Here is a 21,232-nt window from a genome sequence, read left to right as displayed (position 1 = left end):
ATCCTGGACTGCAACCAAATTTCTATTCTCGAAAATTTAACAAACGATTCAGTCATGTAATTAAATTTGGCTAAAATATGCATGTCATTATGCTACAGTTGGTATCATAAATATTCACTCCCTTTGGATTATTTTAAAATTTTGTTGCATTAAAAAGTGGGATTGAAATAGATTTTATTGTTTTTTTTGTCGTTGATTTAGATTTTTTTTTTAATTAATACATTTCTTGAGGCTCTTGGACACATCATTAGTGATGTAACCTGGGGTCATAGGGTGTTTTGGGTCTTACAAGATCAGACACCCTCGCCCAGGCTACCCAGACAAGGTTGATCAGACCCTGACTTGTATCCAGGTGACATTACTCTGCTCTCCATGCATCTCCTTTGTGATCTAGATCCATCTTGAGGCTTTTTCGTCTGCCTTGATGGTGTTGCTGATGTCTCTCCTCCTCTTCGCTCCATTGATACAGTGTGCTTTAGGCTCTGTAGAGGGATTGCCCAGAAAAACTCCTGCAGCCTTCCAGCAGGCTATGACTAGTCCCTCGTACTTGGCCCTCTTCCTCTTGTACTCTTCCTCAAGGCAATCTTCCCAAGGGACTGTGAACTTCAGAATAATTATGGTCTTTGTGGACTCTGGGACCAGGGTTATGTCTTTTCTCAGGGTTGTCTTGAGCTCCACGCACCAGGCTGTCTCCACCCTCTAGGTTCTCCCGCCTGTCCGGCGCTTCCAGAGTCTCCCTCCTGTCCGGAGCTGCCAGAGCCGCCCGTCTGTCAGGAGCTGCCAGAGCTGCCCGTCAGTCAGGAGCTGCCAGAGCCGCCCGTCAGTCAGGAGCTGTCAGAGCCGCCCATCAGTCAGGAGCTGCCAGAGCCGCCCTTCACTCCGGCGCTGCCAGAGTCACCCTTCACTCCGGCGCTGCCAGAGTCGCCCTTCACTCCGGCGCTGCCAGAGTCGCCCTTCATTCCGGCGCTGGCGGAGGGGGTACTGTAACGTCCTGACCTTTTTTTATGTCTCGATTTTAGTTTGGTCTGGGCGTGAGTTGGGGTGGGCATTCTATGTGTTGTTCTATGTTTTTGTATTTCTGTTTTTGGCCTGGTATGGTTCCCAATCAGACGCAGCTGTTTATCATTGTCTCTGATTGAGAACCATACTTAGGCAGCCTGTTGTCCCACTATGATTTGTGGGTAGTTGTTTTCTGTCTTTGTATTGGTTACCAGACGGAACTGTTTCGGTTGTTCTTTTTGTTTTACTTTGTATTGTAGTGTTCAGTTTAATAAAATGACGAACACTTACCACTCTGCATATTGGTCCGATCCTTCCTACTCCTCTTCAGAAGAGGAGAAGAACCGTTACAGCCTTAATGAAAGCGTTGCACGCTCTTGGCATTCTCTCAACCAGCTTCAACAGGAATGCTTTTCCAACAGTCTTGGAAGAAGTTCCCACATATGCTGAGCACTTGTTAGCTGCTTTTCCTTCACTCTGCGGTCCAACTCATCCCAGACCATCTCATTTGGGTTGAGGTTGGGTGATTGTGGAGGCCAGGTCATCTGATGCAGCAGTCCATCACTCTCCTTGGTCAAATAACCCTTACACAGCCTGGAGATGTGTTGGGTCATTGTCCTGTTGAAAAACAAATGATAGTCCCACTAAGCACAATCCAGATGGGATAGCGTATCACTGCAGAATGCTGTGGTCCCCATGCTGGTTAAGTGTGCCTTGAATTCTAAATAAATCACTGACAGTGTCACCAGCAAAGCACCATCATACCGCCTCCTCCATGATTCACAGTGGGAACCACACATGCAGAGGTCCTCCGTTCAGCTACTCTGCGTATCACAAAGACACGGCGGTTGGAACCAAAAATCTCAAATTTGGACTCATCACACCAAAGGATAGATTTCCACTGGTCTAATGTCCATTGCCCGTGTTTCCTGACCCAAACAAGTATCCTCTTCTTATTAATGTCCTTTACGAGTGGTTTCTTTGCAGCATGAGGCCTGATTCACACAGTCTCCTCTGAACAGTTGATGTTGAGATGTATCTGTTACTTGAACTCTGTGAAGCATTTATTTGGGCTTCAATTTCTGAGGCTGGTAACTCAAATTAACTTATGCTCTGCAACAGAGGTAACTCTGGGTCTTCCTTTCCTGTGACGGGAGAGGCAGTTTCATCATAGCGCTTGATGGTTTTTGCGACTGCACTTGAAGAAATGTTCAAAGTTCTTGAAATGTTCCATATTGACTGACCTTCATGTCTTAAAGTGATGGACTTTTGTTTCTCTTTTCTTATTTGAGCTGTTATTGCCATAATATGGACTTGGTCTTTTACCAAATAGGGCTAACTTCTGTATACCATTTCAGGTGACTACCTCATAGCTTAGAACCCCCCTGTAATATTTACTGCTCCTTTATCACAATAAAAAAAGTGATGTTACTTGTTATTCAAATCCAGCAGATGATTCAGAATTCATCATGTTTTCTTAGTATTAGTCTATATCTAATGTAACTTGTATCAGATGGAATGTCCCATGTATTTAAGGAAAATAACATAGGCCTCATAAATAATGTCAGACATATTCCATTTACTACAAACTTGACCAGGCCAGGCAGTTTTATGGTAAAGATTGAGAGCCCAAATACTTTTCTCAGCGAAACGGTTGTGGATATAACATTTCTAGTCTTACAATGTTTATTGTGTCCCTTTGGGGAAATGTGTTTTCCATCTCATATCAAACAAATACATGTGTAGGTAGGTTCACCCCGATAAATTGGAGATAGACCTTTGGAAATGGGAGGAATAGGATATACCCTAGAGAATTTTGTGGTTATGCATATAATATACTGAACAAAATATAAATGCAACTTGCAACCATTTCAACGATTTAACTGAGTTACAGTTCATATAAGTAAATCAGTCAATTGAAATAAATTCATTAGGGCCTAATCTATGGATGTCACATGACTGGACAGAGGGTCCTGGGCCTGGGAGGGCATGGAAGCCAGGCCCAGCCAATCACAATTTGTTTTTCCCCACAAAAGGGCTTTATTACAGACAGAATTAACAGATTAAATTATCTGGCAACAGCTCTGGTGGGAATTATTGCAGTCACCATGCCAATTCCACGTTCCCTCAAAACTTGAGACGTGGCAATGTGTTGTGTGACAAAACTACACATTTTAGAGTGGCCTTTTATTGTCCCCAGCACAAGGTGCACCTGTGTAATGAGCATGTTGTTTAATCAACTTCTTGACATGCCACTAAAAGGGATGTAAACAAATGTGTGCACAAAATGTGAGAGAAATAAGCTTTTATTTTATTTTATCTTTTATTTCAGCTCATGAAATATGAGACTAACACTTTACATGTTGTGGTTATATTTTTGTTCAGTATATATGAATATTATATAAGTCTCTAATGCAATGTTTCCCATGGAATTGTATCTCCAAGTCAATGTCTCCTAGTGCAGATGCCAAAGTTATTTGATCTTATTTTAAATGCAGGCTTACCTCATCCTAGAAGCACCCTCAACATCTGACAGTTATGTTAATAAAGCTTTTCAAAGCATTTATGGTGACATTGAAGAATAAGAGTCATCACAGGTTGTGAATAGATTATTTGATAACTCCTACATTTAATGAACCACGCTTAAACCTCATCTAAGCAAAATTAGAAGGGCTTAATTAAAATGAGTGTCATTTGAAACAGTCATTAATCAGATCATCCATGCAACTGAAGGAGATTGATGGAGATGCTGATATACAGTGCATTCGGAAAGTATTTAGACCCCTTGACTTTTTCAACATTTGGTACGTTACAGCCTCATTTTAAACATTTGTTTATATATAATTGTCCCTCATCAATCTACACACAATACACTATAATGACAAAGCAAAAACAGTTTTCTAGAATTTCTTTATGCACATTTATTACAAATATAAAACTGAAGTATCACATTTACATAAGTATTCAGACCCTTTACTCAGTACATTGTTGAAGCACCGTTTGCAGCGGTTACAGCCTCGAGTCTTCTTGGCTATGATATTTGGGGAGATTCTCCCATTCTTCTCTGCAGATCCTCTCAATCTCTGACAGGTTGGATGGGGAGCGTTGCTGCACAGCTATTTTCAGGTCTCTCCAGAGATGTTAGACTGGGTTCAAATCCGGGCTCTGGCTGGGCCACTCAAGGACATTCATAAACTTGTCCCGAAGCCACTCCTGTGTTGTCTTGGCTGTGTGTTTAGGATTGTTGTCCTGATGGAAGGTGAACGTTCGCCCCAGTGTGTGATCCTGAGCTCTCTGGAGCAGGTTTGGTTTTCATCAATGATCTTTCTGTACTTTGTTCCGTTCATCTTTCCCTCGATCCTGACTATTCTCTCAGTCTCTGCCACTCAAAAACATCCCGACAGCATGATGTTGCCACCACCATCCTTCACCGTAGGGATGGCGCCAGGTTTCCTCCAGATGTGATGCTTGGCATTCAGGCCAAAGTGTTTGAATCTTGGTTTCATCAGACCAGAGAATCTTGTTTGTCATGGTCTGAAAGTCCTTTAGGGGCCCTTTGGTAAGTTCCAAGCAGCCTGTCATGTGCCTTTTACTGAGGAGTGGCTTCCGTCTGGCCACTCGACCATAAAGGGCCTGATTGGTGGAGTGCTGCAGAGATGGTTGTCCTTCTGAAAAGTTCTGAAACTCCCATTTCCACAGACGAACTCTGGAGCTCTGTCAGAGTGACCATCGGGTTCTTGTTCACCTCCCTGTCCAAGTAGGGGGTTCTTGGTCACCTCCCCTGATTGCTCAGTTTGTCTGGGCAGCCAGCTCTAAGAAGAGTCTTGGGTGGTTCCAAACTTCTTCCATTTAAGAACGATAGAGCCCACTGTGTTATTAGGGACTTTCAATGCGGCAGACATTTTTTGGGTCCCTTACCCAGATCTTTGCCTCGACACAATCCTGTCTTGGCTTGGTTTTTGCTCTGACATGCACTGTCAACTGTGGGACCTTATATAAACAGGTGTGTGCCTTTCCAAAGCATGTCCAAGGAGGCACCTGAGTCTCATACAAAAGGGTCTGAATACTTAGGTAAATCAGGTATTTACATTTTTTATATATACTGTACATTTCCAAAATGTAAAAAAATAAAAAATAAACGGTTTTCACTTTGTCATTATGGGGTATTGTGTGTAGATTGATGAGGACCGTTTTTTATTTCATCCATTTTAGGATAAGACTGTAACGCAACAACAAGTGGAAAAATTCAAGGGGTCTGAATACTTTCCGAATGGGTATATTACCGGCGTATTTTATATTATTTTATAACTGTTTGGTTTGAACCCTGAACCCTGTACCATTGGCCATGGTATATCAGACCGTATGCCATGGGTATGACAAAACATTTATTTTTACTGCTCTAAATTATGTTAACCATTTTATAAAAGCAATAAGGCACCTCAGGGGTTTGTGGTATATGACCAGTATACACCACATGGCCAAACGTATGTGGACACCTGCATGTCGAACATCTCATTCCAAAATCCTGGGCATTAATATGGAGTTGGTCCCTCCTTTGCTGCTGTAACAGCCTCCACTCTTCTGGGAAGGCTTTCCACTAGACGTTGGAACATTGCTTCCATTCAGCAACAAGAGCATTGTTGAGGTCAGGCACTGATGTTAGGCGATTAGGCCTGGCCTGCAGTCGGGGTTCCAATTAATTCCAAAGGAGTTCAATGGGGTTGAGGTTAGGGCTCTGTGCAGGCGTGTCAAGTTCTTCCGCACCAATCAGGACAAACCATTTCTGTATGGACCTCGCTTTGTGCACGGGGTATCGTCATGCTTGAACAGGAAAGGGCCTTCCCCAAACTTGTGCCAGAAAGTTGGAAGCACAGAATTGTTGAGAATGTCATTGTATGCTGTAGTGTTAACATTTCCCTTCACTGGAACTAACGGGCCTAGCCCGAACCATGAAAAACAGCCCTAGACTAGAACGCTTTACAGTTGGCACTATGCATTGGGGCAGTTAGCGTTCTCCTGGCCAAACCCATATTTGTCTGTCGGACTGCCAGATGTTGAAGCGTGATTCAGAACCTGTTTCCACTGCTCCAAATACCAATGGCAGCGAGCTTTATACCACTCCATTTCAGATGATGATCTTAGGCTTGTGTGCGCGGCTGCTCGGCCGTAGAAACCCATTTCATGAAGATCCTGACGAGCAGTTTTTTGTGCTGACGTCGCTTCCAGAGGCAGTTTGGAACTCGGTAGTAATTGTTGCAACCGAGGATAGACGCTATGCGCTTCAGCACTTGTATGTCCATTCTGTGAGCTTTTTTGGCCTACCACTTTGTGGCTGAGCCGTTGTTGTTTCCACTTCACAGTAAAAGCACTTACAGTTGACCGGGGCAGCTCTAGCAGGGAAAAAAATTGACAAACTGATGGAAGGTGGCACCCTATGACAGTGCCACGTTGAAAGTCAATGAGCTCTTCAGTACCGGCCATTCTACTGCCAATGTTTGTCTATGGAGATTGCATGGCTGGGTGCTCGCTTTTATACACCTGTCAGCAACGGGTGTGGCTGAAATAGCCGAATCCACTAATTTGAAGGGGTGTCCACATACATACCAACAGGCTAAGTGCTCTATCTAGGCAATCAGCGTTGCGTCGTGCATAAGAATATACCACACCCCCTCGGGGCTTATTGCTTAATTATAATATGTCACAATGGAAAACTCCCTTACTCGCTTATTACACCAGCTCTGTACACAACCCCCTGCGTTTTTTGTTGTTTTCTACCATGTTTTTACTCCTGACTAGAAGTGGCATCTCCTTTTCATTCCCGGAGGCAAGAATTTAGCACAGACAGGAAGAGCAGGGTTGCGGTATGGGTTCAACTGATTCAACAATATAGATCAAAACTCCAATGTGTCAAACTCAAGCATGTTTTCAGATGAAATAGGCACCTCACTGGCCCCAGGGGTACAGGAATGACAGTACAAGGTTCTTGTTATCTACAGTCTGCCACTCGGTACACTATGGCAGCTATTGACGTTAATGGGAGGGTCCCAGCGTGAGTTGCCCAGGCTGAAACATCTCTATCTCCTCCCCACTGTAAACCCACCGAAGCACTCGCTCTCAAAGAGCTGCTTGGGTGCTGAGGGAACCACCAGGCCTCTTAACTCTGACATCAAGGTTCTTTAAGTTGCATTTCCTCCTCAGGCTATTTTATCTTACAGAGCATTTAGGTCACTGTCTGCTGGATGTAGATCCCTCAATGAAGCATTCGTTGTAAAATACACATTTTTGTTTTCTTAAACTCTATTATGGTGGATGGTGGAATCGTGATGCAACAAAGTCAAGAAATGTGTGTGTGTACGTGCGCACATGGCTACATAAAGTACATGCATGTATACAGTCAGGGTGTGTTTTAAAAATTGTATGGCAATAATCAGGGAGGAGAAAAAGTTTTCTGTGAGATCAAAAATGTGACTTTTTCATCCAGACCACTCTGTATCCATTTCTCAGAAGAGAAATACCCATGAAACATGTATTCCACCGTTCAAGGGAAGCCAGGGAGGCTGATTAAAGAGACTGAAAAGGGGTGACTTGTTGCGTGGGTTCAAAGTGCAGAGGATGAAGATGTACTTCAACCGACAGCTCTGTGGAGCTTCATGCTGTGAATGAGTCCCCCCCCCCCCCCCCCCACTCCTCTCTCCATAATTTTCTTTGGAACTGGAATAAGAGCCAAAGAGAGTAACAATTGCAAGAGAGAGGAGAGAGGGACACAGTGTCCGGTTCTTTTTAATATAATGAGCAATACTTTGTCACGATACATCGGAAAGTATTCTCTTCTCATAGCCCTATTTCATCTGACTGCTTTAGTTATTGCTTTAAAGAAGATCTACATTCTGATTCTCCCTCCCACATATTTTATTTTCCTTGATCAAACAGATGCGAAAGAAAAGTGTTTGATACATGGTAGCGAGGGGCAAAGACAGAAGAGTGGCTGAGACGTGTCTCAAACCCCTGTCGTCAAGGGTTATGTGTGGTCCGGGGCTGGCAGCGCTATCACTAGACCAGATTCTGACGGACTGTTTCAGAGTTTGAACCCCTCTCACTTCATCTTTGTCCCGGATGTGCCCCCACCCCGCGCAACCAGCAGGGACCAAGAACCTCAAGGGCATAGGTCTGCACATGAGCACCGCTCTTTTGTCCCATTCTTGGCCCTTTTGTGCCAACCCACTGGGCAGACAGTCTTTTTAAATTTTTTATCTCAATCGTCTGTCGTTTCACAGGGTACCGTCAGGAATGGGCCATACAGAGAGCTCCAGTATGTGTTGACTCACCGCTTATTTAGGTATTTATCAAATTCTCTGGACTTTTCCACAAATCTCCTGTGGGCCTGTGGGTCTGTTGGCTGACTCATGGGCCACTGAGCACTGAAACCTCAGGCTCGGCGGCATGCTATTTCCTCAGGAGGTCAGGAAGCCCCGATGCCCTCTGTCTCACTGGCTTAGTCTCCCGGTCTCTCTCCATCCGTGTCCCCCAAAAGGGTGCTTCCTGAATGGGACTGTCTGCATCGGACCGATCCATCCCATTTACAATACTCTGGAGCTGAGCCATGGCCAGTAATGAGTTGGCACCGACTATGGAACTGCTGGGCACAGAATGTGGGTGGGTGGGTGGGTGTGTGTGTATGTACATGCATATTTCAATAGAGGGATAAATCCCTTTGCTTTACGATGAGGCCTTGAGTTTTTCACTTGATGAATTGATCTCCAATAGAAATGAAAGCAGAGAGGTTGGGATAGACTCTAGATAGAGGGAGAGAGAATCAGTCTGTTGTAAGACCCAGCAGAGGACTAGAAAAGGAAAGATGGAAAGACCCGAACAGAACAGAGAGCTTTTTGTGGTGAGACTACGAGGAGCATCTTCCTCCGATAACGGAACAGTGTGGGAAAGCAGATGTGGCCTTGCGGCCGCCCATCGTATCGAAGGAGTGGGGGAGGAAATAGAGGATGTGGTGAGGGCATCGTTCATTACTGCTGAGGCATTGAAAGGCAGAGGGAAACCGCACGTGTCCTCACACACGCACACAGCCATGTTCAGGGTCCTGTTCTCCCCTCCTTTCTTTCCCTCCCATCTTTGCTTTTCATTCTGATCTCACATTTTACAGCCTGGCCTCATCTTTCATTGAAAACAGCCTCAGTCCTTTGGTGCGTTCTCTCAGTTTTGTAGTTAACCTTCCGTCTGAAAAGTTGGTACAGAGAATTGGGTGTCATATGGGGCATTAGTTTCAGTCCAGCCCTTGTGGTTTATTTGGGAAAGCATTGTATGGCTCTTATTTTTCAATATTCTCTACATCTAAACTGTCTCTCATAACGCAGTATGTCATGGTTCCAGCAAACAGTCATTAGATCAACGGATTTATTTACTCGCAGTGGCAGAGAGAAAAATCAAAAACTGGAATCAAAGCAGTGAGGCAACGACAAATTTTATGGCAGCGCCCACCAAATGAAAAGTCAGTCGTTTCAGTCTGCCGAAAACGTATGTCCTCTACAGAAATGCAATCATAGAAAGTGTCAGGAAATGGTTATAGAATGTTCAGACCTTGATCGGGTCCCTCTGAGGATGTGGAGATGTGTCCCTTTATCCTCAAATGGCTTGTTTTTGTCTGACATCCCCCGCGAGTCTCCAAAGCTATTGAAAAGCGCAGCGATTGATATGTGGTGTAAATACCAGATGACAGACTTTACTGCATACCAAAACTCTGCTTTCGGGTTGCTTTACCGCAATGTCGGTGTCCTTGTGTTGCATTACCCACAATTGTTTAACTTCCGGGGTTGGATATCGTTCGTCAAACAGTAAGGGACCTTTATTTGAAATTCACTGTTTGATAGTCAATGAAAATCTTTTGTATACATGGCATATATTTTGATCAAGAGGGGGATTTTACAGGATACTCATCAGTTTATGATAAAGTGGAGCAGCACAGGGGAACCCAAGAGCAGACTCAGACCAGGAAACGGGGATGAATGAACCAAGATTTTTATTGTAACACAGGGAGAGATGAAGTGCAGATTCAGGGAAGCTTGGATGAGTTGTAGGAAACCAGATGTGGAGGCTGAGGTTGTATTGAGCTGGGTTGGGACAGGGTAAACAGGTCTAGAGGGGAATCCAAGGGAGTGATGAGTTTAATCCAGAACAGGGTAGCAGGGTGGTGAGATGTGGAACAGGAGACAGGAACCAGAGTCAGAGCGGCAAAACTGCAGTGAGGAGGAGAAACAGCGTCATGCAAAGAAATAGGCACAGCAGGATACAGGATCTTATATAACAAATAGCTAGAAGCATGACTGAATGAACAGCGATTACGATCCGGCAGAGTGAAAGTGGCAGGACTGAGTATTTGTAGAGGTCTTGATTATGGAACGGATTGCAGCTGGTGAGGATCCGCTCTGGCTCCAGCACACCCATCTCCACTCCCTTTCTGTTTGTGTGTGGTTGGAGAGATAGAGTGTACTGGAGGAGTGGCTGCAGGTTAAGGAGACACCGGATGTCCACTAGGGGGTGTGGCAGGAGCAGATGTGCAAGTACACCCCCCTACGGGCGCACTACCTGGCTTGTCAGGGTGTGAGGAATGGAAATCCTGTAGGAGGGATGGGTCCAGAATGTGACAGGGCACCCAGCAGCGCTCCTCAGGCCCGTATCCCTCCCAGTCCACTAAAATACTAGCAACCGTGACCCCGACGGAGTACATCCAAAAGCCGCTGGACAGTATAGGCAGGATGGTCATCGATGAGCCGAGGGGGTGGAGGAGCAGCTGCAGGGGGAGACAGGTGGCTGGAGCAGACTGGTTTGATTAAAGACACATGGAAGATGGGGTGGATTTAGAGAGAGTTTGGGAGTTTTAGATGCACAGCAGAAGGCTTAATGACATGATCAATCTCAAATGGACCAATGAATCGGGGTGCTAGTTTTCTGGAAGCCACTTTCAAGGGCAAGTCCTTAGACGAGAGCCATACCCTTTGGACTGGAGCTGAAGCACATCAACGGTTAGCTTGAGATTGGGTCCTGGTGGAGGCACGAAAAGCAGCCCGGGCCCTCCTCCAGGTGCGATGACAACGGCACATGTGGTCCTGGACTGAGGGCACCTCGACCTCTTGGGCAGGGAACAAGTTGGGTTGGAAACCCAGGGAACACTCAAAGGGTGACATACCTGACAAGGCGTTGATGAGGGTATTGTGGGCATATTCCACCCAGGGTAACTGGGCACTCCAGGAGGAAGGGTTAGCCGAAGTCACAGCATAGGGCAGTTTCCAACTATTGATTGGCCCGCTCGGTCTGGCCATTGGTCTGGGGGTGATATCCAGATGAAAGGCTAACCTTAATCCCAAGTGCTGTGCAGAAGGCTCTCCATACCCTGGAAGTAAACTGTGGTCCCCTGTCAGAAACAATATCAATAGGGATGCCATGCAACCACAACACATGGGATACCAGTAGGTCCGTAGTCTCCCTGGAGGAAGGAAGCTTGGAGGGGAATTAAGTGAGCCGCTTTGGAAAATCGGTCAATAATAGTGAGGATGACTGAGTTACCGTTAGATGGAGGAAGGCCAGTAACGAAGTCCAGAGTTATGTGTGACCAGGGGCAACTGGGTATGGGAAGAGGGCGAAGCAGACCGGACATAGGTTTGGTGGATGTTTTATTCCGGACACAGACCAAGCCAGCTGAGATGAATTTCGGAGCGTCTTTTTTAAAGTTTAACCATGGATGACCCAGAAGCAGGGGAGAGTTGGGACTGTTAATTATGTGGAAACTGATCTTTTCCTGGTGATTACCAGAGAGACGTAGGATGACTGGAACGGTTTTCTCACGTACACGGAAGAGAAGCTTGGCATCGAGAAGGGCGTTAAGTGGAATGGTGTCCAGGCCTAACTTTTACTGGACGCAGGGAACAAGTAGAGACCAGCTGGCCAACCTGGCCACAGTATAGACACGCCGCTGCCTCTCCTCTGGAGATAGACTGGTCCGGCCAAGCTGCATTGGTTCAGGCTTAGAACATGCCTGGGGTAAGGATGCAGTCGGAGGAGAAGGAAAAGGCACTGAAGCAGATGTTAAGGAACTTGCAACCCTACCTACCCTCCGACGCGCCCGGAGGCAGTTGTCAATGCGGATAGTGAGAGAAAGGAGTTCAGCAAGATCAGTATCCTTCCATGGACGCCAACTAACCTTGAGGCTCAGTGAGTGAGTTCCGGATAGCTCCCTGAAGAGCCTCTTCATTTCAGCCGCTCTCTGCGGCGAGGGTGCGGAACTCACATGCCACCTTGACGGAGGGACATGACTCGTTTAGCAGCATCCTTTCCGCAGATTGGGTGGTCGAAGACCTTCCTCATCTCCTCCGTGAATCTGCTATAGGAGAAGCCAATGGGTGACAGTCTCTCCCACACAGCAGTGGCCCAGGAAAGCGCTGCACCACAGAGGCAACCAATAGAGCTGGGCTGTTGCTCAATTACTAGTGAACATTGTACTAGAAAAGCTCTGCAAGCTCCGAGATTTTCATCGTAGCACTCGGGAGTAGGAACAGGTTGTGAGCTTTGGGCGAAGGTTTGACTCTGTAGAACAGACAGGTTCAGTGAAAACTCATGTGGGGATGAATGAACCAAGATATTTATTGTAACACAGGGAGGGATGAAGTGCAGATCCAGGGAAGCTTGGATGAGTTGTAGGAAACCAGATGTGGAGGCGGAGGTTGGAGTGAGCTGGGTTGGGACAGGGTAAACAGGTCTAGAGGGGAATCCAAGGGAGTGATGATGAGTTGAATCCAGAACAGGGTAGTAAGATGTGGAACAGGATACAGGAACTAGAGTCAGAGCGGCAAAACTGCAGTGAGAGGAGAAACAGCGTCAGGCAAAGAAATAGGCACAGCAGGAGACAGGATCTTAAATAACAACAAATAGCTAGAAGCATGACTGAACAGAGATTACGATCCAGCAGAGTGGAAGTGGCAGGACTGAGTATTTGTAGAGGTCTTGATTATGGAACGGGTTGCAGCTAGTGAGGATCCGCTCTGGCTCCAGCACACCTGTGTCCAACCACACAAACAGAAAGGGAGGGCCCCTATCAGGGGCCTCGCAAAGAAGGGCCCCTATCAGTATATAAAAAATAAACAGACATTGAATATCCCTTTGAGCATGGTAAAGTTATTATTACACTTTGAATGGTGTACCAATACACCCTGTCACTACAAAGATACAGGTGTCCTTCCTAACTCAGTTGCTGGAGAGGAAGGGAACTGCTCTTGGATTTTATCATGAAGCCAATGGTGACTTTAAAACAGTTGCAGAGTTTAATGGCTGTGATATAAAAAACTGAGGATGGATCAACATCCTTGTAGTTACTCCATAATACTAACCTGCATCCGGTTTGCAGCAATGCACTAAAGTAATACTGCAAAAATGTGTCAAAGCAATTAACTTTTTGACCTGAAAACAAAGTGTTATGTTTGGGGCAAATACATTACTGAGTACCACTCTCCATATTTTTAAGCATAGTGGTGGCTACATGAGGTTATGGGTATGCTTGTAATCAGTGGCGATTTTAGCATGTAAATCTTGGTGGGGCAAAAAAATTTAATTGTGTATTGCATGCCAGCAAAGCCACTACACAACACAACACTAAACAATACATGAATTGCACTATATGCCCACTAACTGTTAGGGCCTACATAAATCTGTCCCAACAGCAGTCCCAACATCTTACCACTGCTACACCTGGCTATCAGCAGAGCCTTGTCTGGCAGCGAAACAGTTAAAAAAAAACAGCTGATATGGCTGACTTGCTCAAACAAATGTGGTTTCTAATGACAGTTGATATGTACAAACTATGGCATAAGGGGACGACAAGCAGATAAGAGACAATCCGTCATTTCGATTAAGACAATGAGCGAGCTAGGATGGACGTAACATTAGTTCCAAACTATTTGTTTAGCACTTTTGAAATGTACAACGATGGTGCTCTCCCTGTACACCAAGTTAAACCGTAGGATAAATAAAGGGGGCATATATAAGCAGACAATGAACTATTCGGTGATTACATTTCTCTAAAACAGGTTATAGGCTACAGTAGAACAGTAAGAACAGTAAGTGAAATTAAGAGGGGTAAATAGACCACGTTATTAGGGTGAGGCACATGGGCTACTAACATCTTACTGCACAACATACACATAGTATTACTTTCTTAGCTACAGTATACATATCTCCCTGGCATATTACATAATTTATGAAGCAGCATACAATACATTTTTGGACTCACATTGTTGTGCTCGGCTCACTTGAGCAGGAAGGTGGAGCGGCGGTCCTACGACTTAACATTTGTTTTGAGCGCGGCACAAATCTTGCTTCATTGACTGCATGGCCAATGCTGAATGTATCATTTTAAACTTGGAAAAGAGCCCCTTAAGCCCAGATTTGGGACCACACAGCCACAGGCACTGATTCCTTTCAAACCACTAATTGAATTTGCGATTTCCAACTTGTTGTGTAATTTTTATGTCCAATGAGCACCGATACGTTTTATAGATCATTTCTCTTAATTATTTATCTTCTTATGACAACTATTAAAAAGGATTTGCTAGCTGCTAGCTAAAATTGTGAAAGTATCACTCCAATCAAAGTTACTATGCATATAATGTGATTTGATGTCATTTTTTCTGTGGCCAATGACCTTGAGCCTTCTTGGATGGGCACTGGTGCGCGATGATACAAGGACATCCCTACCGGCCAAGACCTCTCTAACCCGGACGACGCTAGGCCAATTGTGCGTCGCCCCACGGACCTCCCGGTCGCGGCCGGTTACGACAGAGCCTGGGCGCGAACCCATTTTTTAAAGAATAATGGGCAAATGTTGCACAATCCAGGTGTGGAAAGCTCTTAGAGACTTACCCAGAAAGACTCACTGCTGTGATCACTGCCATAAGGTGCTTCTACAAATTATTGACTCGGGTGTAAATACTTATTTAAATAGGACATTTCTGTTTTTAATTTTCAATAAATGTCTAAAACAATGTTTTCACTTTGTCATTATGGGGCATTGTGTATAAATCGGTCAGAAAATGTTTTATATTTAATTGAAATCTGGCAGTAGCGCAACAAAATGTGGAATAAGAGCAAAGGAAGTTGGATGAGGAAATTAATGGTATCTTTAGCATCATCTACGCTGGTTTGTTGAAATATAGGAAGTGTCTTGACTCATGTGTCTTTACTTCTCTTTCCCTCTTTGTTCCAACACTGCATGAATTAGGTGAAACTATCAGAGCAGTCTCATCTATGTGTCTCTGTCTGTCATGATGAAAGCCTTATCACTGAAACCCCAGAATAATGAATCCAGGTCAATTCTCAACTCCATTAATTCCACATCTTTTAAATTGTACTCTTCTCAGGTTTGTTAACCCCAACTTGGGTCCCATTTTTTATTAACTACAGCTGGGCTTTATAGAGCATTCATAAATTGTTTATTAGGCCTATACAGTGCATTCGGGAAGTATTCAGACCGCTTCAATTTTTCCACAGTTTGTGACATTACAGCCTTATTATAAAATGTATTAAATTAAAGTTTTTCCTTATCATTCTACACACAATACCCTATAATGACAAAGTGAAAATAGGTTTTTAGAAAATTTTGCAAATGTATATAAAAAAAATGTAAAAGCCTTATTTACGTAAGTATTCAGACCCTTTGCTATGAGACTTGACATTGATCATCCTTGAGGTGTTTCTTCAACTTGATTGGAGTCCACCTGTGGTATATTCAATTGATTGGACATGATTCAGACCCCTTTGGTCATTTATGACACATTGAGTACATAAATGGCTTGTATCATATGACGCTGTACATACTTTAAAGTCAGCCACCTATGGTCATTCGTAACAAATACATAAATGCCTTATGTCATATGACGCTCTACTTACTATAAAGTCCGACACATTTGGCCATCGTTTTGTCGGCGTCATTTTTAAATAAAGTTCAAATGTACGCTTACCATGCTGCACCTTGGTCCAGTCCTTCAGCCAGCTGTGAAAGCCATTCTGTACATAAAGGCTTAATGATATAAACACAAATGTATTAACACTTAGGGAATTATCACTAACAGCTAAAACAAATAAAGACATGGTTAAACCATACATTTCCTTATATTTGTATATTTTTAAAACAATTCAAATACATTAACTTTCACAAAGTCCAGCAATGCAATTACATTGAACATTGCAAAGGGCTGTGAATAGTGTAGCTCTACCCTGAGCTTGCAGACAAATGGTTCTCTGCCTGCTGGAGGTACTGCATGTTGGTTGCAACCTTAAAAGTAACAACAAAGAAAGGTAGCATGTCTGTTAAGAAATGCTTATGTCACACCATCTGGATAAGGCATTTCTGTGCTGTGCCAGGAACTCTAAATGGGGAGATGTAGAAACTCCATTTGATTCGTATTATTATATTCCTCTTTAATTTACAAATCTCATGATGTGACCATGAGACGTGGCTGTATTTAGAGGGATTTTTATATAGCTGAGCCTGCTAGCTAGCTACATTTAGGCTAGTTAGCAATTGCTGTGAAGTCACCAAAAGTATTTGAAATAACAATTGAGGTAGCTACAATGTAATCTAACTCAACTACTACAAACTACATTGAACAAAAATATAAACGCAACATGTAAAGTATTGGTCCCATGTTACATGAGCTGAAATGATAAAATCCCAGAAATGTGCCATATGCACAAAAAGCTTATTTGTCTCTAATGTTGTGAACAACTTTGTTTTCATCCCCATTCGTATGAATTTCACCTTTGCCAATATAATCCCTTGTGTAACCACGTCAGCCCAAGAACTTCACATCCGGCTTCTTCACCTACAGGATCATCTGAGGTGTTTTGTGGGGAAAACTAATTGGCTGGGCCTGTCTCCCGAGTGGGTGAGCCTGGCTGCCGAGTGGATGGGCCTATGCCCTCCCAGGCCCACCCATGGCTGCACCACTGCCCAGTCATGTGAAATCCATAGATTAGGGCCTAATTAATTTTTTTCCGTTGACTGATTTCTTTATATAAACTGTAACTCAGTTAAATCTTTGAAATTGTTCCATGTTGTATTTATTTTTGTGTTCAGCAGTATTTAAATAAACAAAGGGTAAGTCAATTGTTGTTCATTTTCCAGTGGCACCACAAGTGTGCATTTGATTTGCGAACTCGCCATATGATCAGTGTCAAGTCAGCAACACTAAAAAAGTACGTCAGAATTTCTCAAATTATCAAAATAAAAGTCCCCCACGTAATAGTAAAAAGGTGTCAATAACCTGTATTTATTCACGATATATATGAAACAATTTATCTAAACATTAACAATGATTCATATTTGTTCATATTTAAGTGACATTTGCATTAAATGTTGGTTTTAAGATGTTCCATGGTCAAATAAATGCCCCCATTGCGAATCACTGTATATGGAATAGATATTGGCTTAGAGCGAGTACTATTCTGGGTGCCGCAGTAAAAGTATTGTAGAGAATTCTCAGTAGGGTCTGTAGATTGTAAATATAGTGTCATTTCATGGGGCTCTGAATAATACGAAGTGTTGCTGGCTTTTTACTCCAGCCATTCCATAGCGGCCACAATGCGAATCACTGTATATGGAATAAATAATCATCATATGCAATTACTGCTCTACAGAAAACCTGCTAACCAAACAACATTCATGTTCACTGAATTAAAGGGAAACCACACAAAAATATCAACATTTCATAGATTTTTCCCAAACCTCAAAAGTGTACCCCTGATGTGGTGATGCATTGTTGTGAAGACAGAAAATGACATTTGGTTGTTTTCAATTTTTTTTAAAGTGTGAACAAAATGGGAAAACCTGAAAGAATGGGGGAAATCCAAAACTTGGAAAAACTGAACCGAGAGAATCTAATTTCGGGGATAAAAAAAAAAAAAACATTTTAAAAGGCTGTAGAGCATTTCGGAGAAGGTTAAGGTCAGGTCCAATATTGACAATGCACCCAAGAGGGAAAGAGGTTGGGCCATCCTATAAATGTTTTAGAGTAATATAATATATATCATTTATCAGGCGCTTTTATCCAAAGTGACTTACAGTCATGTGTGAATAAATTATTATGCGTGGATGGTCCCGGGAATCAAACCCACTATCCTGGCATTGCAATGCTCTACCAAGATGCATGGCATGGTTATAAATGCTTTGTGAATCCCCAATGATATGATTTATAAGGCCTTTATTAAGAGGTGCTAATGCCACCTTTTATAAAGCACAGGTTTATGTCATATTTGACATAGTGGGTTATGTCACATTTGACATGGGTGGTTATGTCACACAGTTATGCCACATTTATGAACCCTTTATAAAGCATTACATACGGTTATAGATTATGTGTAACACATGTAGTGTTTATGAAGGCTTTATGAAGCATTTATAAGCTGCACCAAAAGTCAGAAGTTGTAGTTTGTTTTTAGTGTAACCAATTTGTATCTACTCTTTTTCCACAGGGCCAGCGGTCCGATTCAACACCTTTGAGAGCAGGGAGCCGATGCCCCCTCCCGTGATTGGTCAACACACTGTGCAAGTTCTCAGAGACAGCCTGTCCTATAATGATGATGTCATCAATCAGCTGCTGGCATCAGGGACAGTTGCCCAGAATGAAGTGCATTGATAACTGTGCTCTATCTCAATAACTACATAAGCACTACATAAAGGAGGTGAAGAGAGCGGACGCAAAGAATCTAGAAAATAATAATTGAGAAAGAGCACGGGTGAAATTGGTAAATGAGCAATTTGCACACCCTGGATGGAGCACAACTGTTAACCAATGAAAACCTTCATGTTCCACCTAAGGGTTGCAAAATACTGGTAACTTTCCCAAAATTCCTAGGTTTTCCAGATATCTCAGGGATTTCCACCTAAGCCCTGTTTGGACCACTCTGCAGGATTTTTGTGTTACTTCCTTGATACAAAGGTTTTGCTTTTGTAAACCATGAATAACCATCAGCGAAACCACCAACGTAGCAATAATGACATAATGATGTATGTACACACCCTTTCCTTAGCCAACTAGCATTTTATTTGCATCTCTCCTAGGTCTCAATGGCATCACTTTGTGATTCACACATGATTAATCAATATGACACACTCTACCGTAGGTCTGACATTTCACTCAGGCCAGTGAAATAAGGAAAACATTTCAGCCTTTGGAAGGATATCGCTTAATGCTATCTTGGTGGTCAGTCATCACTCATTACTGCACTTAAATCCTTTATATCATATCCAGAGTTGATCCATGTTCAGCCAAGTGCACGTTTGTGCTGGAGATGCATACAACATTTCTTTTAAGGAACTTATAAATTATTTTTGTAATGAAATGTACTTTACACATGTAAGAAATTATTATCAACCAGTGAGATCCAACTAGGTGATTTGTAATTGTTAACCTGACATTCATTAGCAACAAATAAAATGGTTGTGAACATTGTTCTTGTTATTTCACAGGACTATTAGTCTTGTGACCATTAGCTATGTTTTGCCCCAAACAAGATCACATTTGGTTGGTAAAGGACCAGACCAAATCTGAAACAATCATAGACGTCTTTGTTTCATAAGTTTGGACATCACAGCACAGTACAGTAAAGTAGATATCTTTAGTATGGTACATTATGCTGTACCCTACTTTGCTGTACATTACTGTACTTTAATGTACTGTACTGTGCTGTCCAAACTTATGAAACATAGACTTCTGAGATTGTTTCCGGCCAGGGGCAGAGAGAGGAAGAGTGAGAGGAAGGCGTTGCCCAAACTGTTTTCACAGTCTTGCTTTGACCACCAAATGACAGAAAGAGGGGAAAAAAAACAGTTATTTAGCTGAACATAACAGTGTGGTAGTATCAGAGTCGTGTGTATAGGTGGCAGGGAAGTCAGGCGCAGGAGAATCAAACTGAGTGTAATGGAGTTATTTAATAACAATGAACGAAACATACTCCAAACACTAAATGTAACAAATAACAAAAATGGGTACGAGGACCCGACGTGCACCAAAACAAAAATATATACAACACTGACATAACAAACAATCTCTGACAAAGACATGAGGGGAACAGAGGGTTAAATACACAACAGGTAATGTGAATGGGATTGAAACCAGGTGTGTAGGAATACAAGACAAAACCAATGGAAAATGGATCAATGATGGCTAGAAGATCGGTGACGTCGACCGCCGAGCACCTCCCGAACAAGGAGAGGCTTCGACTTCGGCAGAAGTCGTGACAGGTAGTATAAGGGAGGACAGTAACAAGTGATCCAACTGTGGTTTGTGACTACTATGATTTTCCAATGTAGACAATTCAATTGCAATAATTCCATTATGGGTTTTTCAGTAATTCCATTACCGATTTGGTCACTATATATTTCATAAAGTTCATAGAGTTTTATCACTATATAATTCATAAACAAACTTGATGTCTGTAAATACACTATAACTATTGATATTTAAGCCTTTACTTGTTACTTCTGTGAACTTTCATTATCCTTCCTCCTCATGAGGGGGAAATTAGAAAATATCTTAAAGATTTGTTGGTTTTCGGTAACGGAACTACAAGGCACAAGGAAATGTTTCTTAAACTTACACAAGGCAATTAATTTCTCCAAAACGAAATATAAGTGTTGATATTAGTTGGTAGGGGTCTTTACTTCAACATGAATGTGTTTTAATGTATTTCTAATACCCTTTAAGACTTTTTCTGGTATATGTCATCTGAGACCCCTTTTCCATCTGCTTGACCAGAAATCAAAGCATTTGCTTATTCCTAATTTTAGGATGGAAGATTGTTGAAAAATGTATATATGTCTTAATAAAAAATAAAAAAAGATATATAGACTCATCTTTCATTTGACACCCAATTTGACATACTCCCAATATGACATGCACATGGGTCCTTTTGGATGGAGAAACCAATGGCTATAGAGTACCACAGTATCAGTCATAATACCCATGAAACCTAGCGGTCATGCAGGGAAATGTTTGCAATTGTTTTTCCACCATTCATTTTTCCATTAGGGGATTTTAGAAACACTTAAAATAATGGCTGTTTTGAATAGGCTTACCCTAGCGTGACATTTTGATAACCGTGTAAATCTCTCTAGGACAAGGTGCCTTTTATCAATATATTCACTTGTACAATCCATTCGGAAAGTATTCAGACCCCT

General features: G+C 42.8%; 1 protein-coding gene across 4 annotated transcripts in view; it reads left to right on the top strand.

The window, feature by feature from the left end:
- The window catches only part of sugct (succinyl-CoA:glutarate-CoA transferase), a 165,290-nt gene extending 145,790 nt beyond the window's left edge, over positions 1-19,500 (top strand). For all 4 annotated transcript variants that reach the window (XM_036944300.1, XM_021563086.2, XM_021563085.2 and 1 more), the window contains one exon: positions 18,526-19,500. In XM_036944300.1, coding sequence (XP_036800195.1) covers positions 18,526-18,689 — 164 coding nt within the window. In that variant the 3' untranslated portion in view covers positions 18,690-19,500. The remainder of the gene's footprint in view (positions 1-18,525) is intronic.
- Positions 19,501-21,232: the final 1,732 nt, after the last annotated feature.

Source organism: Oncorhynchus mykiss, chromosome 15 (assembly GCF_013265735.2).
Source record: "Oncorhynchus mykiss isolate Arlee chromosome 15, USDA_OmykA_1.1, whole genome shotgun sequence".
Lineage (NCBI taxonomy): Eukaryota > Metazoa > Chordata > Actinopteri > Salmoniformes > Salmonidae > Oncorhynchus > Oncorhynchus mykiss.
This window is presented reverse-complemented; position numbering and strand designations above follow the sequence as displayed.